The 15,220-nt window shown below is 46.4% G+C and overlaps 1 protein-coding gene across 1 annotated transcript in view; it reads right to left on the reverse strand.

Annotated features, from left to right (window-relative positions):
• The window catches only part of Card11 (caspase recruitment domain family member 11), a 135,424-nt gene that overhangs the window by 45,535 nt on the left and 74,669 nt on the right, over positions 1-15,220 (reverse strand). The window contains exon 3 of the mRNA XM_029477657.2: positions 1,315-1,527. Within this exon, the coding sequence (XP_029333517.2) occupies positions 1,315-1,527 (213 nt within the window). The remainder of the gene's footprint in view (positions 1-1,314; positions 1,528-15,220) is intronic.

The following is a 15,220-nucleotide window of genomic DNA, read 5'->3' on the forward strand; positions in this document are numbered from 1 at the left end:
CCCTAGCCCCTTACTGGGGGATTCTAGGCAGGGGCTCTACCACTGAGCCACACCCCAGCCCCTCACTGGGGGATTCTAGGCAGGAGCTCTATGGCATAGGTACATCTCCCAGCAAAATAGCATTTTAAAACATTATATACATCAGACCAGAAAGGAAGACATCTCTCTATCATATCTCTCTATCTGTATCTGTATCTGTATCTGTATCTGTATCTGTATCTGTATCTGTATCTGTATCTGTATCTGTATCTGTATCTGTATCTGTATCTGTATCTGTATCTGTATCTGTATCTCTATCTCTATCTCTATCTCTATCTCTATCTCTATCTCTATCTCTATCTCTATCTCTATCACCTCTATCTCTACCTCTACCTCTATCATCTCTACTCTATCTCTATATCTCTCTATCTCTGTCTCTATCTATCTGTAGCACTGGGATGTGGTACAGGTCTCGCTGTTGTCTTTACTGTTGACAAGGTCAAAGGTATTACATAATCAGTAGTGTGATCTGCCACCCGCTGACATTCATCGACATTCATTGTAGGTTTGCAAAAGCAGAACACGTACCCTGCCCTTCAAGTTCACTGATTCCGAGTTCTGCACACACAAAGCTTAGGGCGGGAAGTGGCCTACTGTGATGTCTTTTGCTCCAGATACCGTAACATTTCAACCCTGATGTGGAAAGGGTCAGGGATGCTCAGATGAGGACATGCCAAGGTTGGGCATCATGAAGCTCAGGAGGTTCACAAGGGCCCACCCAGAGGTTTCAAAGGCGGTGACGACTGCTGTGGAGAGGACCCTTCAGCCTGCAAGTTGTACAGGGAGCTCCAGGGGTGCAGCTTTTGAGAGTCTGTCACCCGTGTTGGGTTGGAGTTTTTGTGCTAAAGCTGTCAGGGTCACCTATGCTCCTGTGAGGGACCATTCATCCAGGCTCCGGCGAGGGCCCCGTTATCCAGGCTCCTTCGAGGAGACCTTCACACATACTGTGTGCAACCTCTCACCCACACTCGTATGAGTCTCCTATGCATGCTCCTTTAAGGAACTCTTCAACTCTGTTCTTGTGAGGAACACCATACATTCTTAGGTAACTCCTCACACACCCTGATAAGCAACTCTTTGGTTCCTTGAGATGTGGGTGGAGCTGTGTCTGGTCTGGCAGTGGTGCCTAGCACGAGGGTGGGGTGATGAGTAGAGGCAAGCAACACATCTGTGGACCCCAGAATAAAAGCCCTCTTCTGGAGGGAGATCGAGCCAATCAGAGGCATGCCCTTGACTGAGCATGCGTGGTTCACACACTTCCCTTCCCTCCATTACCTGCACGGTTGATCTTGGACGGCAGCATGGGCGCATTGAGCACCTCGTCTTCATCTTGCTCATCGATGACCTTGCACTGGCGCAGGTAGGGGGTGAGCTTGGCGGGGTTGATGTAACGGCTCAGCATGTGCCGGTTGCATTCCACGTTATCCCACAGGGCCTCCTCTTCATCCTTCAGAGTCTCCATGTAGTCATCCATAGCTGGCCCTCCTCCTGCGAGGCATAAACCCCAACAAGGTTAATAAAAAACCCTCCATGAAACAACGCTATAAACGCTCGGGAGTGATGGCTGGCAAATACTGCTGAAAAAATAAACGTATAGCACAGAAAAGTGCATAGGACAGATTGCCTCTTATCCAAGGGAGAAGGGGATGGAGACATAAATACAAGTATAAATTTTCTTACACACTAAACACAAAACAATAGAAAGATGAGCTGTAACGTTTTTAAAGGACAATTTATAGGGAGAGATGGAAAGTCCTGTCATTGGGGTATATGCTCTTTCTATGCAGGTATTATCTTACTAAGAATATATCTTTCTCTAAACAATATTTATATAATACCGTTTGCTTTCAAATTCTGCACAAATGATACTATACTGTCTATCTCCTTCCATATTGCTTTTTTCCCCTCTGCATTTTCTTTGAGGTTTATTTAGGTGGGTGCATAAAAGATTTATTTATTTATTTAATGAGGATATTGTAGCTATACAGATGGTTGTGAGCCATCACGTGGTTGCTGGGAATTTAACTTAGGACCTCTGCTTGCTCCGGCCCCGCTCACTCCAACCCAAAGATTTATTTATTGTTATATGTAAGTATACTATAGCTGTCTTCAGACACACCAGAAGAGGGTGTCAGATCTCATTACAGATGGTTGTGAGCCACCATGTGGTTGCTGGGATTTGAACTCTGGACCTTTGGAAGAACAGTCAATGCTCTTAACCGCTGAGCCGTCTCTACAGCCCCAGCTCATTTTTTAAAATGTAGCTTTAAAATGATACAACTTGAACACTATAAACTTGTTCATTTTAGTTCAATGACTTAAGGGATTGTTTATTATTTATGCAGGTCTCCATGTATGCATTTATGTACTTCTTGCATGTGCAAGTGCTCATGAAGAACACAAGAGGGCGTCATACCTTCTGAAATTGTAATTATATATAGTTGTGAGCTGCCGATTTTGGTGCTCAGACTGAACCTGGGTCCTCTGCAAGAGCTTAGCTGCTGAGCCGTGTCTCCAGCCTCAACAATCTTTAAACAATACTATGTTGTTCATTTATCATTATCATTTATAATGGCCCAATAATTTTAAGTACTTCTGTCTTGCCTAAAAGAAATCTCATACCTATGAGTGGTTACTCTTTTGAAGAAAATACATGGTCAGCTGGTTATTCAGGTGTGTGTGTGTGTGTGTGTGTGTGTACAGGGTATGCACACATGCAGGTATGTAGACATATGCACCTGTGTGCACAAATGGAAGGTAGAGAGCACCAGGCATCTTGATCGTCTCTGTTTTACTCCTTCAAGACAGCATCTCTCATTGAAACCGGAATTAGGCTGACATCCATCAAACCTAGGCATCCCCCTGTCTCTGTCCCTATGCACTGGGGTTATAGGCATGGTCATAGCCCCCGGCTTTTTATATGAGAGGTGGAATTCAAGCTCAGGTCCTTCCGCTGTACAGCAAGTACTCTCCACGGAACCATCTTCCCAGCACCATTAGCAGTCACTAGATCTCTGGAGTGCCCCGTCTGCATCCACACATCTGCTTTCTGTCTGTTATTTTCCCTATGCACAGATTCGAACCATGTAACCTTTTGTGGAGAGCTTACCCCCCAACCCCCATACTCTTCTCAAATTTTGATCATTTTGAAGCAAGTATCAATCTGCCCTCCCTCCCCCTCTTTCTTCCTCCCTGGCTCCCCCTCCTCCTCATCCCTTCCTTTCAAAACAGTTTTTCTTTATTGGGCTAGAATTCATATGCCATGTGATTCATCTTTTTAATGTGTACAGTTCAATGGTTTGCAAACTGTGTGCCTGTCACCACACTCAATTGAAAACGTGTTCATTATTTCAAAAAGAAACCTAGCCATCCATTTCCCCCCAACACCTACCAGCTCCTGGCAACAACTAATGTACTTCCTGTTTCCGTGGCTTCCCTGTTTTGTTTCTGTGACTGTGATAAAATGCCCCGACAAGACAACAACTTAGGGGATAAAGGGTTTATGCTAACTCCTGATTCCAGCTCACAGTCCATCATTGCGGGGAAGACAAAGCAGTGTGTTGGAGCGGCTGATTATATCACACACCCACAGTGGAGAGCAGAGAGAAATGAAGGTGTGCATTGGAGGGCTCAGCTCACTTTCTCTGCTCTAAGGCAGTTCAAAGCCTAAACCCGGGGAATGGCTTTTTCTGAAACAATGTAACTGAAACACTTTGCCTTTAGACACGCCCACAGGCCAGGCTGATCTACATAATCTCCAGCAGGACTTCCCAGGTGATGCTACACTGCGTTCAGTGATAATCCGGACTATCAACACACACAGACTTGCCATGACTTCCAGCATTCCGTGCCTTGGTTATTCTACAGTGGCACGTCCTCCAAACACTTGTCCATCAAGACTGGGGAGTCAAGGAGCCTCTGAATTAGAACCCACATAAAAACCTGGGCACAGTGGTTCACACTCGCAATCCCAGCTCTTAGGAGGCAAAGACAGTGGATCCTTGAGGCTCACTGGACAGACAGCCTTGACTGCTTGGTGTGTTTCAGACCAGTGAGAGACCTTGTCTCAAAAAACTCAAGGTGTGCAGTATCTGAAAAAAAAAAAAGGCAGCAGTTTTGCCCTATAAAACCAGGTACACCCACACAGGTGGACACAAGCTCAGACTTGTCCTATACACACAGGTGCACCTCTTCACAGGTGGACACACGCTCAGACTTGTCCTATACGCATAGGTGCACCCCCATGCAGGTGGTGGACACACCCTCATTGTCAAATGATTGCTCCTTGTGTTGGTTTCACAGTTTAGTTGTTCATGCACTGATGGATTGTTGAGCTCACTCTGCCTTCTTGAGTCATTTGATGGACAGTGATGCCCCAGACACGATGACTGGGATTCTGTGGGGGATATGTGCTTTTTTTATTCCCTGAGTAGATATGGAGAACTGGAAATTGGGAGCTGGTTGGAAAATACTGTGTATGTGTGGGCATGTGTGTGAGACGTATGTGAGCGTGTGTGGGTATACACACCCTTGCACACACGTGGAGGCCAGAGGAGGATGTTTGGGGTCCTTTCCTATCACTGCTCTCTCTATTGCTTTGAGACAGGGTCTCTCACTGACCCTGGAGGTAGGCTGGTGGTGAGCCAGCCCCAGGGCCCTTGTTGTCCCTTACTCCACAGCACAGCCATGCTTGGCACTCTATTTGCATGGCACGATGAAAATGTGAACATGGGAATGTGAAAACATTGGTCTCACAGCAAGTACTCTTACCCTCTGAGGCATCTCCTCAGACCCAGGAAGGCGGATGCTACATTTTTGAGGACTTGCCACAGTGTATTGCAAAGCAAGGGACACAGTTTCCCATTGGTGCAAGTGATGCTTCAGGACCTTGACACCTCCCTGACCTCTCCACATTCTCTGGCCAATGCCAGCTCTCCTCTGTTTTCTCTGTGATAGCTGATCCCTGCTTGTGAAATGGCGTCTCGCTGTGGTTTTGCTTTGCATTTTCCTAATGACCAATGGTGCAGAGTGCCTGTTCCTATGCGCATTGGCTGCTTGTGTAGAGGAGTATCTGCTCAGAGCCTTCAGCCACTTGCAGGGCTTCCTCAGGAATCCTGCATAGAAGACTGTCATCAGATCTCCTTGCAACTGTCTATAGACAATGCTTGCTGCACACACTCTTAATTCTTTTGTAAAGTTCCACTCGTGTGCATGTGTGTATGTGTGTATGTGGATGAGCATGTGCCAGAGCACACACGTGGAGGTCAGAGGACAACTTGGGAGAGCTGGTCTCTTTCCACCATGTGGGTCCCTGAGATTGACCTCAGGTAGACAGGTATGGTGGCACCTGCCTTTACCTGCTGAGCCATCTCTCTGGCCCATAACTTTTAAATTTAGATGTCATCCAATTTGTTGACTGTTTTTACCCAGCATTCATAAAACACCTGTTGTTTAACACAGTGGGTCTCAACTTTCCTAACGCTGTGATCCTTTAATATGGTTCTTTATGTTGTGGTGACTCCCCCCCCCTGCCACCATAAAATTAGTTCATTGTTACTTCTTAAGTGTAATTTTGCTATTTTGTGGATTATGGTGTAAATACCTGATATGTAAGATATCTGATGTGTGACCCTAATCTCAAAGGGGTCATGACCCACAGGTTGAGAAACACCAGTTTAAAGGCCAAGCAACGAAGACTTACATTTTTCTTGTTGCAGTTTTGTTTAAGCTTTCAAATCAAAGCTTATGATTCATTTCATTAAATTGTGTTTGTGGTGTGACGTAGGTATCTGATTCTGCTGCCATGATAAAATACCCGGACAAAAGGAACTTAAGGGAGAAAGGATTTGTTCTGGCTCACAGTTGGAGGGGATCACTGCCTCATGGTGGGGGAAGTCATGGTGGCAGGAACAGGGACCAGCTGGTCACATCACATTCACAGTCAGGAAGCAAAGAATGAACAGGAAGTGAGGCCAGACTATAAAGCCTTGAAACTCACTTCCAGTTACCCACTTCCTCCATCAAGGCTGCACTGTTCTATAGCTCCTTCCCAAATAGCACCACCAGCTGCACCCAAGTGTTTAAACCCATGAGGCAATGGGGACATTTTATTGTCAAGCCATATAAATGTACAAGGGCATTCTCCTCTGCCTCCTTCCTCCTCCTCCTCCTTCTTCATCCTCCTCCTCCTTCTTCTTCCTCCTCCTTTCTCCTTCTCCTCCTTCCTCCTCCTCCTTCTCCTCCTCCTCCTTCTTTCTCCTCCTTTTCCTCCTCCCCCTTCTTCTTCCTCCTCCTCCATCTTATTCTCCCTTCCTCTCCCCTCCCAATCCTTCATCTTCAAGATGAAAGCTCTAATTTTGCCTATGTGTGTATGACTGTATTTGAGTTTGCACATGAGTTCAGATGCCCATGGAAGTCAGAAGAGGGCATCAGTCTCCTGGAACTAGAGTTATAATAGGTTGTGAGCAGCTGGGAACCAAACCTGGGCTCTCGGCAAGAGAAGTCAGTCCCCTCAACTGCATTTAAAAATGTGTAACTATCCAGTTGTCAAAGTATGATTTGGTGAAGAGAAATAACCCCTAACTGAATGATCTTGGTACTCTGCACATCAGCTGGCTAGTGCCAGTGTTTGTTTGTTCCTGAGCTCTCAACACCATTGCATTGGTCTACACTTTCATGCCAGAACTACACTGTCTAGGCTCATACAGATTTGTAGTAGGTTTTGACATTGGGAAGTAGGAGTTCTCCAACCCTTTTATGTTTTTTGAAGATAGCTTTGGTATCTAATAAGATACCCCTTACAATTTTAGGATTCATTACTTAGTTTCTTTGGATGTATATGTTGTGTGCATGTGGAGCCAAAAGCTGATGTTTGGTGTCTTTCTCAATACCTCTCCATTTAAAAAAAAAAAACAGCATCTCTCAGCAAACCCAGAGCTCATCAATTTGGGTAGACTGTTTGGCCAGTGAGCTCTAGGGATCCTCCTGCCTCTGCCTCCCTAGTGCTGTTGTTATAGATGTGCCCCAGGGTGCCTGGCTTTTCACCTGTGTGATGGGAATTGACATCTCTCCAGGCCCTCTCCTGACATCTCTGCAAAGAAAAGCCAGCTGGTATTCTAACAGTGAACCCAGCCAACACGAAGAGCAACTGAGGGCTGGTGCTGTCCAACGAGAGGGAGTTTCCTGGTCCATAGACATGTGTGCTTTTCCTTGTATCTACATCAAGAGGGAGTCGCCTGATCCACAGACATGCATGCCTTTCCTTGTATCTATGTCCTAGAATCTTTCAGCAATGGTTTAGTGTGTGTGCCACAGGTTGAGTGTCAAATGTCACCCAAAGGTCTGTCACTAAGGGACATAGGATATAAAGGGAATATGAAAAAAACCTCTCCCTCCTTCCCTGACCTCTCCTCTCCCCCTCTTTCTCTCTCTCTGTCCTCCTATCCTGATGCTCTCTTTTACCATGATGTGCTGTCCTCACCAGAGGCCAAAACCAGAGTGTCCCCCGATCTTGGACTCTGGAGAGTATGACCTGTTTTTAACCTCCTAAGCATCACGTATCAGGGAATTTCATTACAACGTCAGAAAGCTCACGAATACAGCAAGTAAATCTTGCATTTCTTCTGATAAATTTATTCCTACCTGGTTTTTGTTATTTCAATGATTATAAATGGGCTTCACTTCTTTATATTCATTTGAGGAATGTTCATGGACGGTGTGCAAATACACAATTGATTTTCATGTGTTGATTTTAAATCCTTAATTTTATTTGGCAATGTCTCAAAGTTTGCAGGGAATGTTGCAGCGTGGGTGCTGACTGCTGCTCAGAAGTCTGTGTGTAAAGGCGTGATCCTTAGAGTGCTGCTACATTTGGGGTGAGAGATTCTGGCCTTCGGGAAGCCTGTGTAATTTGAAATTTTTATTAGTTTCAATAGTTCCTTAGTGTGTGTGTGGGGGGGTCTTATGTGTAAGATCATGTCAGCTCAGAGATTTTTATTTCTTCTGTCTTTTCAATCTGGATACATTTGTGTGTGTGTGTGTGTGTGTGTGTGTGTGCTAATGGATATGGTTTTGTGGTGCTAATGGAACCCAGGGCCTTGAGCTTTCTATGTAAAAACTCTAGCCACTAAGTCACGTCCCAGCCCCTCACTGGGGGATTCTAGGCAGGGGCTCTACCACTGAGCCATGCCCCCAGCCCCTCACTGGGGGATTCTAGGCAGGGGCTCCACCACTGAGCCACGCCCCCAGCCCCTCACTGGGGGATTCTAGGCAGGGGCTCTACCACTGAGCCACGCCCCCAGCCCCTCCCTGGGGGATTCTAGGCAGGGACTCTACCACTGAGCCACACCCCCAGCCCCTCACTGGGGGATTCTAGGCAGGGGCTCTACCACTGAGCCACGTCCCAGCCCCTCCCTGGGGGATTCTAGGCAGGGGCTCTACCACTGAGCCACGCCCCCAGCCCCTCCCTGGGGGATTCTAGGCAGGGGCTCTACCACTGAGCCATGCCCCCAGCCCCTCCCTGGGGGATTCTAGGCAGGGGCTCTACCATTGAGCCACACTCCAGCCTCTCACTGGGGAATTCTAGGCAGGGACTCTACCACTGAGCCACACTCCAGCCCCTCACTGGGGGATTCTAGGCAGGTGCTCTACCACTGAGCCACACTCCAGCCCCTCACTGGGGGATTCTAGGCAGGTGCTCTACCACTGAGCCACACTCCAGCCTCTCACTGGGGAATTCTAGGCAGGGACTCTACCACTGAGCCACAACCCAGCCCCTCACTGGGGGATTCTATACAAATACTTAGCTGCTGTGGAGTCCAAGCCCTTGCTAGGAGGTTCTGGACTTGGCACTCTACCGCTGGGCTTTTCCTCACCAGCTCATTTGTCGTTTCTTTCTCCTTTATACCTAATTGCTCTGCACAGCTCTTCAGTGTGCAGAAGTAGAGAGAATGCACACTCTTTCTTTGTTCCTGATCTTAGGGGAAAACCCCCCAGTCTTTACCACTGAACATAATTTTGTCTGTCTGTCTGCCTGCCTGTGTGCCTATCTCTTTCCCTCTCCCTCTAATAGATAACATTTATTAGGCCCAGGAAGTTCCCTCGCATTCCTGGCTTGCTGACCACTTCTGTCATGAATGGCTCATCAATTCTGATTTTGTTAAATCAGACTTTCCTGCATCTATTGAGATGATCATGTGGCTTTTAAGATTCTATCAACGTGGTGTGTTCCATGAACTGATTTTTAGATGCTAATTAAACCTTCCACCCCAAGGATGAATCCAATTTACACACACACACACACACACACACACACACACACACACACACACACACACACACACACAACTTGACTCAATTTTCTTGGTGTAAGATAAAACGGATTTTGCATCTGTATTTATAAGAGTTATTCATCCGTGGTTTTCTTTAATTGTAATGTCTGGTTCTGACTCCAGTGTCACTCCAGCCTGATAGGAATGACCTGGGAAATCTTCTTCCCTATTCCACTTTTTGGAAGAGGTTTTGGAGAACTGATGTTAAAATTTCTCTTGCTTAGTCAAGCTTACAACTAGAGGCATTTGATCACATGCTTCTCCCTGTGTGTTGAGATCACATGTGTGTGTTTGTGCATGTGTGTTTGTGTATGTAGAAGCCTTAGGTTGTGTTCCTCAGGTGTCATCCACCTTATTTTGAGACAGGGTCTCTTACTGGCTCAGAACTTTTTTTTTGGTTTTTCGAGACAGGGTTTCTCTGTGTAGCCCTGGCTGTCCTGGAACTCACTTTGTAGACCAGGCTGGCCTCGAACTCAGAAATCCGCCTGCCTCTGCCTCCCGAGCGCTGGGATTAAAGGCGTGCGCCACCACGCCCGGCAGCTCAGAACTTTCTGATTGAGCTAAGATGGCTGGACAGAAAGCACGAGAGGCTGCCCTGTCTACCTCGCAGTTCTGTGGTTACAGGAGTGTGTCACCACACTGCACCAGGTTTTTTTTAAAAAGCATGGCTTCTGGGTGTGAGACTCAGATCCTCCTCACACAGGTGTGCCAAGCACTGTGCAGACAGAGCCATCTCCCCAGACCCGTCGGCGTTTGGATGGGATCACTGTTTTTACTTGCTATGTATGGGTCGGTTTATATGTTCTGGTCTTGTCTTGTCTTGTCTTGTCTTGTCTTGTCTTGTCTTGTCTTGTCTTGTCTTGTCTTGTCTTTTCTTTTCTTTTCTTTTCTTTTCTTTTCTTTTCTTTTCTTTTCTTTTCCTTTCCTTTCTTTTCTCTTCTCTTCTTTTGAGAAGTTTTGGTTGTATGTATCATTACAGGAATTTGTCTCCCTAACATTGTCCTGTTGCTTATGGTTCCGACCACCATCCTTTCTTAACTCTGTAAAGTCAGCTACGATACCTCTTCTATTTGTGATTCTAGGGATCTGAGCCATCTTCGTTTTTTTCCTCATCAGTGTAGGTAAAGGGACATCAAGAGAGCCATTCCAAGGGCTGATGGGATGGCTTAGTGGGTAAAGTGTTTGTTACACAAGCATGAGGTCCTGAGTTTGAGTGTCAGAACTTAATAAAAATCAAAGGTGTGACTATAATCCCAGTGCTGGGTAGGTGGAGACAGGAAGATCTCTAGGGCTGAAGCAGTGAGCTCTAGGTTCAGTGAGAGGAGTCAGTGTCTCAAAGAAGGCAGATGGCATCCCTGGGGATAACTGATGTTGTCTTACACATGCACCAGAAAACACTTATGTGACACACACACACACACACACACACACACACACACACACACACACAGAGTCCAAGTCCAGGCTCCTGGCTTCCCTGGCTTTCTCTGCTCCATGCCTATCTCAGATCTATTCACCTCAGCCCTTGTCTTCATCATTTCTTGGGATTTTCTTCCCTTCAAGTGCATGCTTTCAGAGCTATGATTCTTCCTCAGAGCTCTGCTTTGGCTGCACCCCACATTTTCTAGGGTACTGTGTTTTCACCGATGCAACCATCTTCCTATGCGGTTTCCTTATCAACCCATTCATCACTCATAAATGTGCCCTTCATTTTCTCCATATCTGTGATAAGTTAACAAAGCCACGGGAGGTTGATTCTTTAGTGTCTGCTCCCTACCACATCTTCTCTGACAGCCACTGCCCTGACACCTTGTTAATGCCAAATAGACTCTCCTGGTCAGCCTTTGGCTTAAGTAAGAATGTCACCCACTTGTTTCCAAGCACTGAGTTTTGTATATGTGGCCAAGGGGAGGCTGTGTGTGTAACTGTGCATGTGTGTATATATGCATGTGTGTGTGTATGTGTGTTTGTGTGTAGAGAACCAGACCAGAAGATGGCACTGGAGTAATTGTGCAGCCTCCAGTTGGACCATGAGGAGGCAGAAGCACAGGGATGTTGCAGCTTCCGGGACAGAGAAGGGGTGAGTGAGCAGAGGACAGTCAGTGCAATGAGGCTTTAGGGAGACATGAGGTACTATGAGACGTGGGGCCTGGGGTCACCTCTCCTGATGTATGACTCAGTTCCTTTCCCTCTGAGCCTCGGGCAAGCCTGATTTGTGGTCATTGTGCGAAGTGTCTGGTACTTGCTGGAGGTCTTCCCTTGCCTCCTTATTAAACTGACTTACTGATTTAATGGGAGTTTGTTCTATACAACTGCAGGCTTGAGTAAATACATCTACTTGCTGCGATGAGCTAAAACTGCATTGAAGTGGACAGCAAACAAGGATTTAGTCAACATGTGATGTGTTGTTTCATAGACAACAACTTCATGCCACAAACTTTTAAATTTGATTTTGTGTTTATGTATGAGTTTGTGTCTTTAAAGAGAGTGTATGTGTGTTTGCATATATTTGTACATGTATGTGCAGGAATGTGCATGTATAAGTCTGTCGATATCAGGTACCTTCCTGTACTGTTCCCTACCATATATACATTTATATTATATATTATTATATATTACATAATACATAATATATACTGCACATTATATATTATATTTATTATTCATTATATACCATAAACAATATATTAATGTCGTATATAACATATCACATATCATATGTCATATTATATAAGTTATATATTATATATATCCATATTCTGAACCCAAAGCTTGCCCAGCTTGCCCCTAGGATCCCTTGTCTCTGTGCTCTAAGTACTGGGATTACAAACGGGCCACCATACCTATCTAACATTTATATTCAGGTCGTCATGGTTATGCACCAAGTGATTTAGCTGCTGAGACATCTCCCAAGACACTCTTTTGACCTTCGGAGGCTCACAGAGCAGTTCTCTACAGTGTGGTTGAACGCTAGAACATTTTGTTTCTATCTAACAGAAACCTGGCCAGCCTCTCCACCCTTCCCTGCACTCAGGTTCTGTGATGGTTGGTTTTAGCTGTCAATAAAATTTTAGAGTCACCTGGAAAGAGAGTCTTTTTATTTTTCCAATTATATATTTGTTTTATGTATGTGAGTACACTGTAGCTGTCTTCAGACACACCATAGGAGGGCATCGGATTCCATTACAGATGGTTGTGAGCCACTGTGTGGTTGCTGGGAATTGAACTCGGGTTCTCTGGAAGAGCAGGCAGTCAGTGCTCTTAATGGCTGAGCCATCTCTCCAGCCTAGTCTTAAGGACTGTCTAGGTCAGGTTGGCCTGTAAACACACCATGAGGGAATGTTTTCTTGCCTGGACTGATTAAAGTGGACCATACCATTCCTTGGGTGAGGCCCTGGACTGTATATGAATAGAGAAAATGAGCTGAGTACTAAGCATTCAGCACTCACTGTTCTGTGTCTTGACTGCAAACATGACGTAATTAGCTGCCTCTGGTTCCTGCCTTGACTTCCCCACAATGGTGGACTGTAACCTGGAACTAGCTAAAACAAACCTTTTCTACTGTAAGTTGCCTTTTGTCAGGGTACTGACAAAAATTACAGCAAAAAAGATGAAACCAGGACACTGACTTCATCACCCTGAAGTCGCATCCTACCCCCCCGCCCCCCCCCCCCCCGCTCTGGGCCCATTCATCTCTAAGATGGTGGGGGCCTTGCTGCCCTGAGCCTCTGTGATGTATAGCCCAAATCCCTGAACTGCAAATGTGTGACTCTGCGTGAAGACCCTCTCAGCAGGTGCTGAGGGCGTACATCTTGGGGGCTGAGTAGAAGAGTCTAGAAAGCACGGCTTCCTGCCCTCCAGGGACACAGCCCAGGGTGCTTATTGCCGCAGAGACACTACCTGAGGTGCCCTGTGCATGGCAGGGTGGCAAGCAATGCCAGAAACGACTGTGGTAAAACCTTCGCCCTTAAGCAGACATGATGGGGACCCCCAGCTTCAGAGACAAGGTTGTCACAGGCCTGTGGTGTCATGGGAACTGATGAGTCTTGAGCACCCTCTGTAATATGGAATGGCTCCTCTCACCGGAGGAACTCAGAGTTCCACAGTGAGAGTCAGTTGCTGACACAAGAAGCCACAGGACCATGTCACAGTAGTATGGTGAGGTCCACAGGAAGGGAATCACAAAATCCACAGAAGTGGCTCAGTGTGCCAGGCATCATGTCTGAACCTTCATTGAAATCACACCATTTAAACTGAGCCTGGAGGTTCATGTCTGAGATCCCAGATATTCAGAAATTTGAGGCAGAAAAAACCCGGGTAAAAGGCCTGCTTGGGCTATCCAATTAGATCAGTGTGAGCCTGGGAAATTAGAGAAATCATACTTCAAAATAAGAAATTTAAAAGGGTTTGAGGGCATGGCTCAGTGGTAGAGCGCTTGCCTAGAATCCCCCAGGGAGGGGCTGGGGGCGTGGCTCAGTGGTAGAGCCCCTGCCTAGAATCCCCCAGTGAGGGGCTGGGGTGTGGCTCAGTGGTGGAGCACCTACAGTACTGTAACATGTATGAGGTCACATGTTTCATCCTCAATTACGTGCCCCCCCCTCCCAAATAGGAAAAAACCAATGTTGGCTCCTCCTGAGGAGAAGAGGCAGACAGACATATGTGATCTGGGAAGGGTATCCAGGACCCATCATTGATGTAGCTCCAGAGCACAGTTGGTGACACAAAAAGTGTTTAAATGTTTGTTTTGTCTACTATGCACATTATGAGTAAGTTTTTAGTGCCCAAAATAGTTCACAGACAAGGTAGCCTAGTCAGTCCAAAAGCATCAAACATCACAGACTCAATTTCAAGTTTAGTTTCCCTTCTAAGCACTGCAACCTAGTCTGACCCATCCTCTTCACTTGGGACCACCCGGTGGTGTATGTCAAGTTTCTCTGAATGCAAGCTGCCTTCACATCTCCCTCTGACACTCGGAGACTCTTGATTTTCACAGCCTGCGGGGATGAAGGGTTTGTGTCTAACCTGTATGAGTCCTGGCTCTGTTGAGTCTCACCCTGGACCACAGTGCTCTCCGTGTAAAGAGGCAGACACAAGGTCCAAGCCTCCCCACTGAGCCCCCGTGGGATGAGTACTTCTTATGTTTTACCAAGGAGGTAAATCCTAGGAAGCGTATTACTCTCACACAAACCTCATCATAGCTGCTGGCTCCCACCAGTCTCTCTCTGTCTCCCTGTCTCTCTCTGTTTCTATCTCTCTCTGTTTCTCTTTGCCTCTGTCTTTGTCTCTCTCTATCTCTCTCTGTTTGTGTCTCTCCCCCCCCCCTTTACCTTCTGTCTTCCTTTTTTGAGATGGGGTTTCTGTGTGTATCCCTGGCTGTCCTGGAATTCACCCTGTAGACCAGGCTGACCTTGAACTCAGAGATCCACCTGCCTCTGTCTCCCGAGTGCTGGATTAGCACGTGCCACCACGGCCTGTCACCAGCCTCTTACTTTCACATGTAACACATCATGTAACACAAGGGACACACTGTCATGTCAGTTTTCTCACTGGTATAATAAACATTCAAATACTGCTCATAGCCAGGCCTGGTGTCACACTGGTTATCTTAGCACTTGGGAGGCTGAGATGGGAGAAGCTCAAGTATGACACTAGCCTTGGCTGCACAGATGCAGTGACACACACACACACACACACACACACACACCCATATCAAAACACACATATAATATATATATAACACACAGGTAATGGTGGCACATGCCTTTAATCCCAGCACTGGGGAGGCAGAGGCAGGTGGACCTCTAAGTTTGAGGCTAGCCTGGTCTATAGACTGAGTTCCAGGACATCCAGTG

The sequence above is a fragment of the Mus caroli genome, unplaced genomic scaffold (assembly GCF_978045245.1).
Source record: "Mus caroli unplaced genomic scaffold, Mus_caroli_1 scaffold_4, whole genome shotgun sequence".
Lineage (NCBI taxonomy): Eukaryota > Metazoa > Chordata > Mammalia > Rodentia > Muridae > Mus > Mus caroli.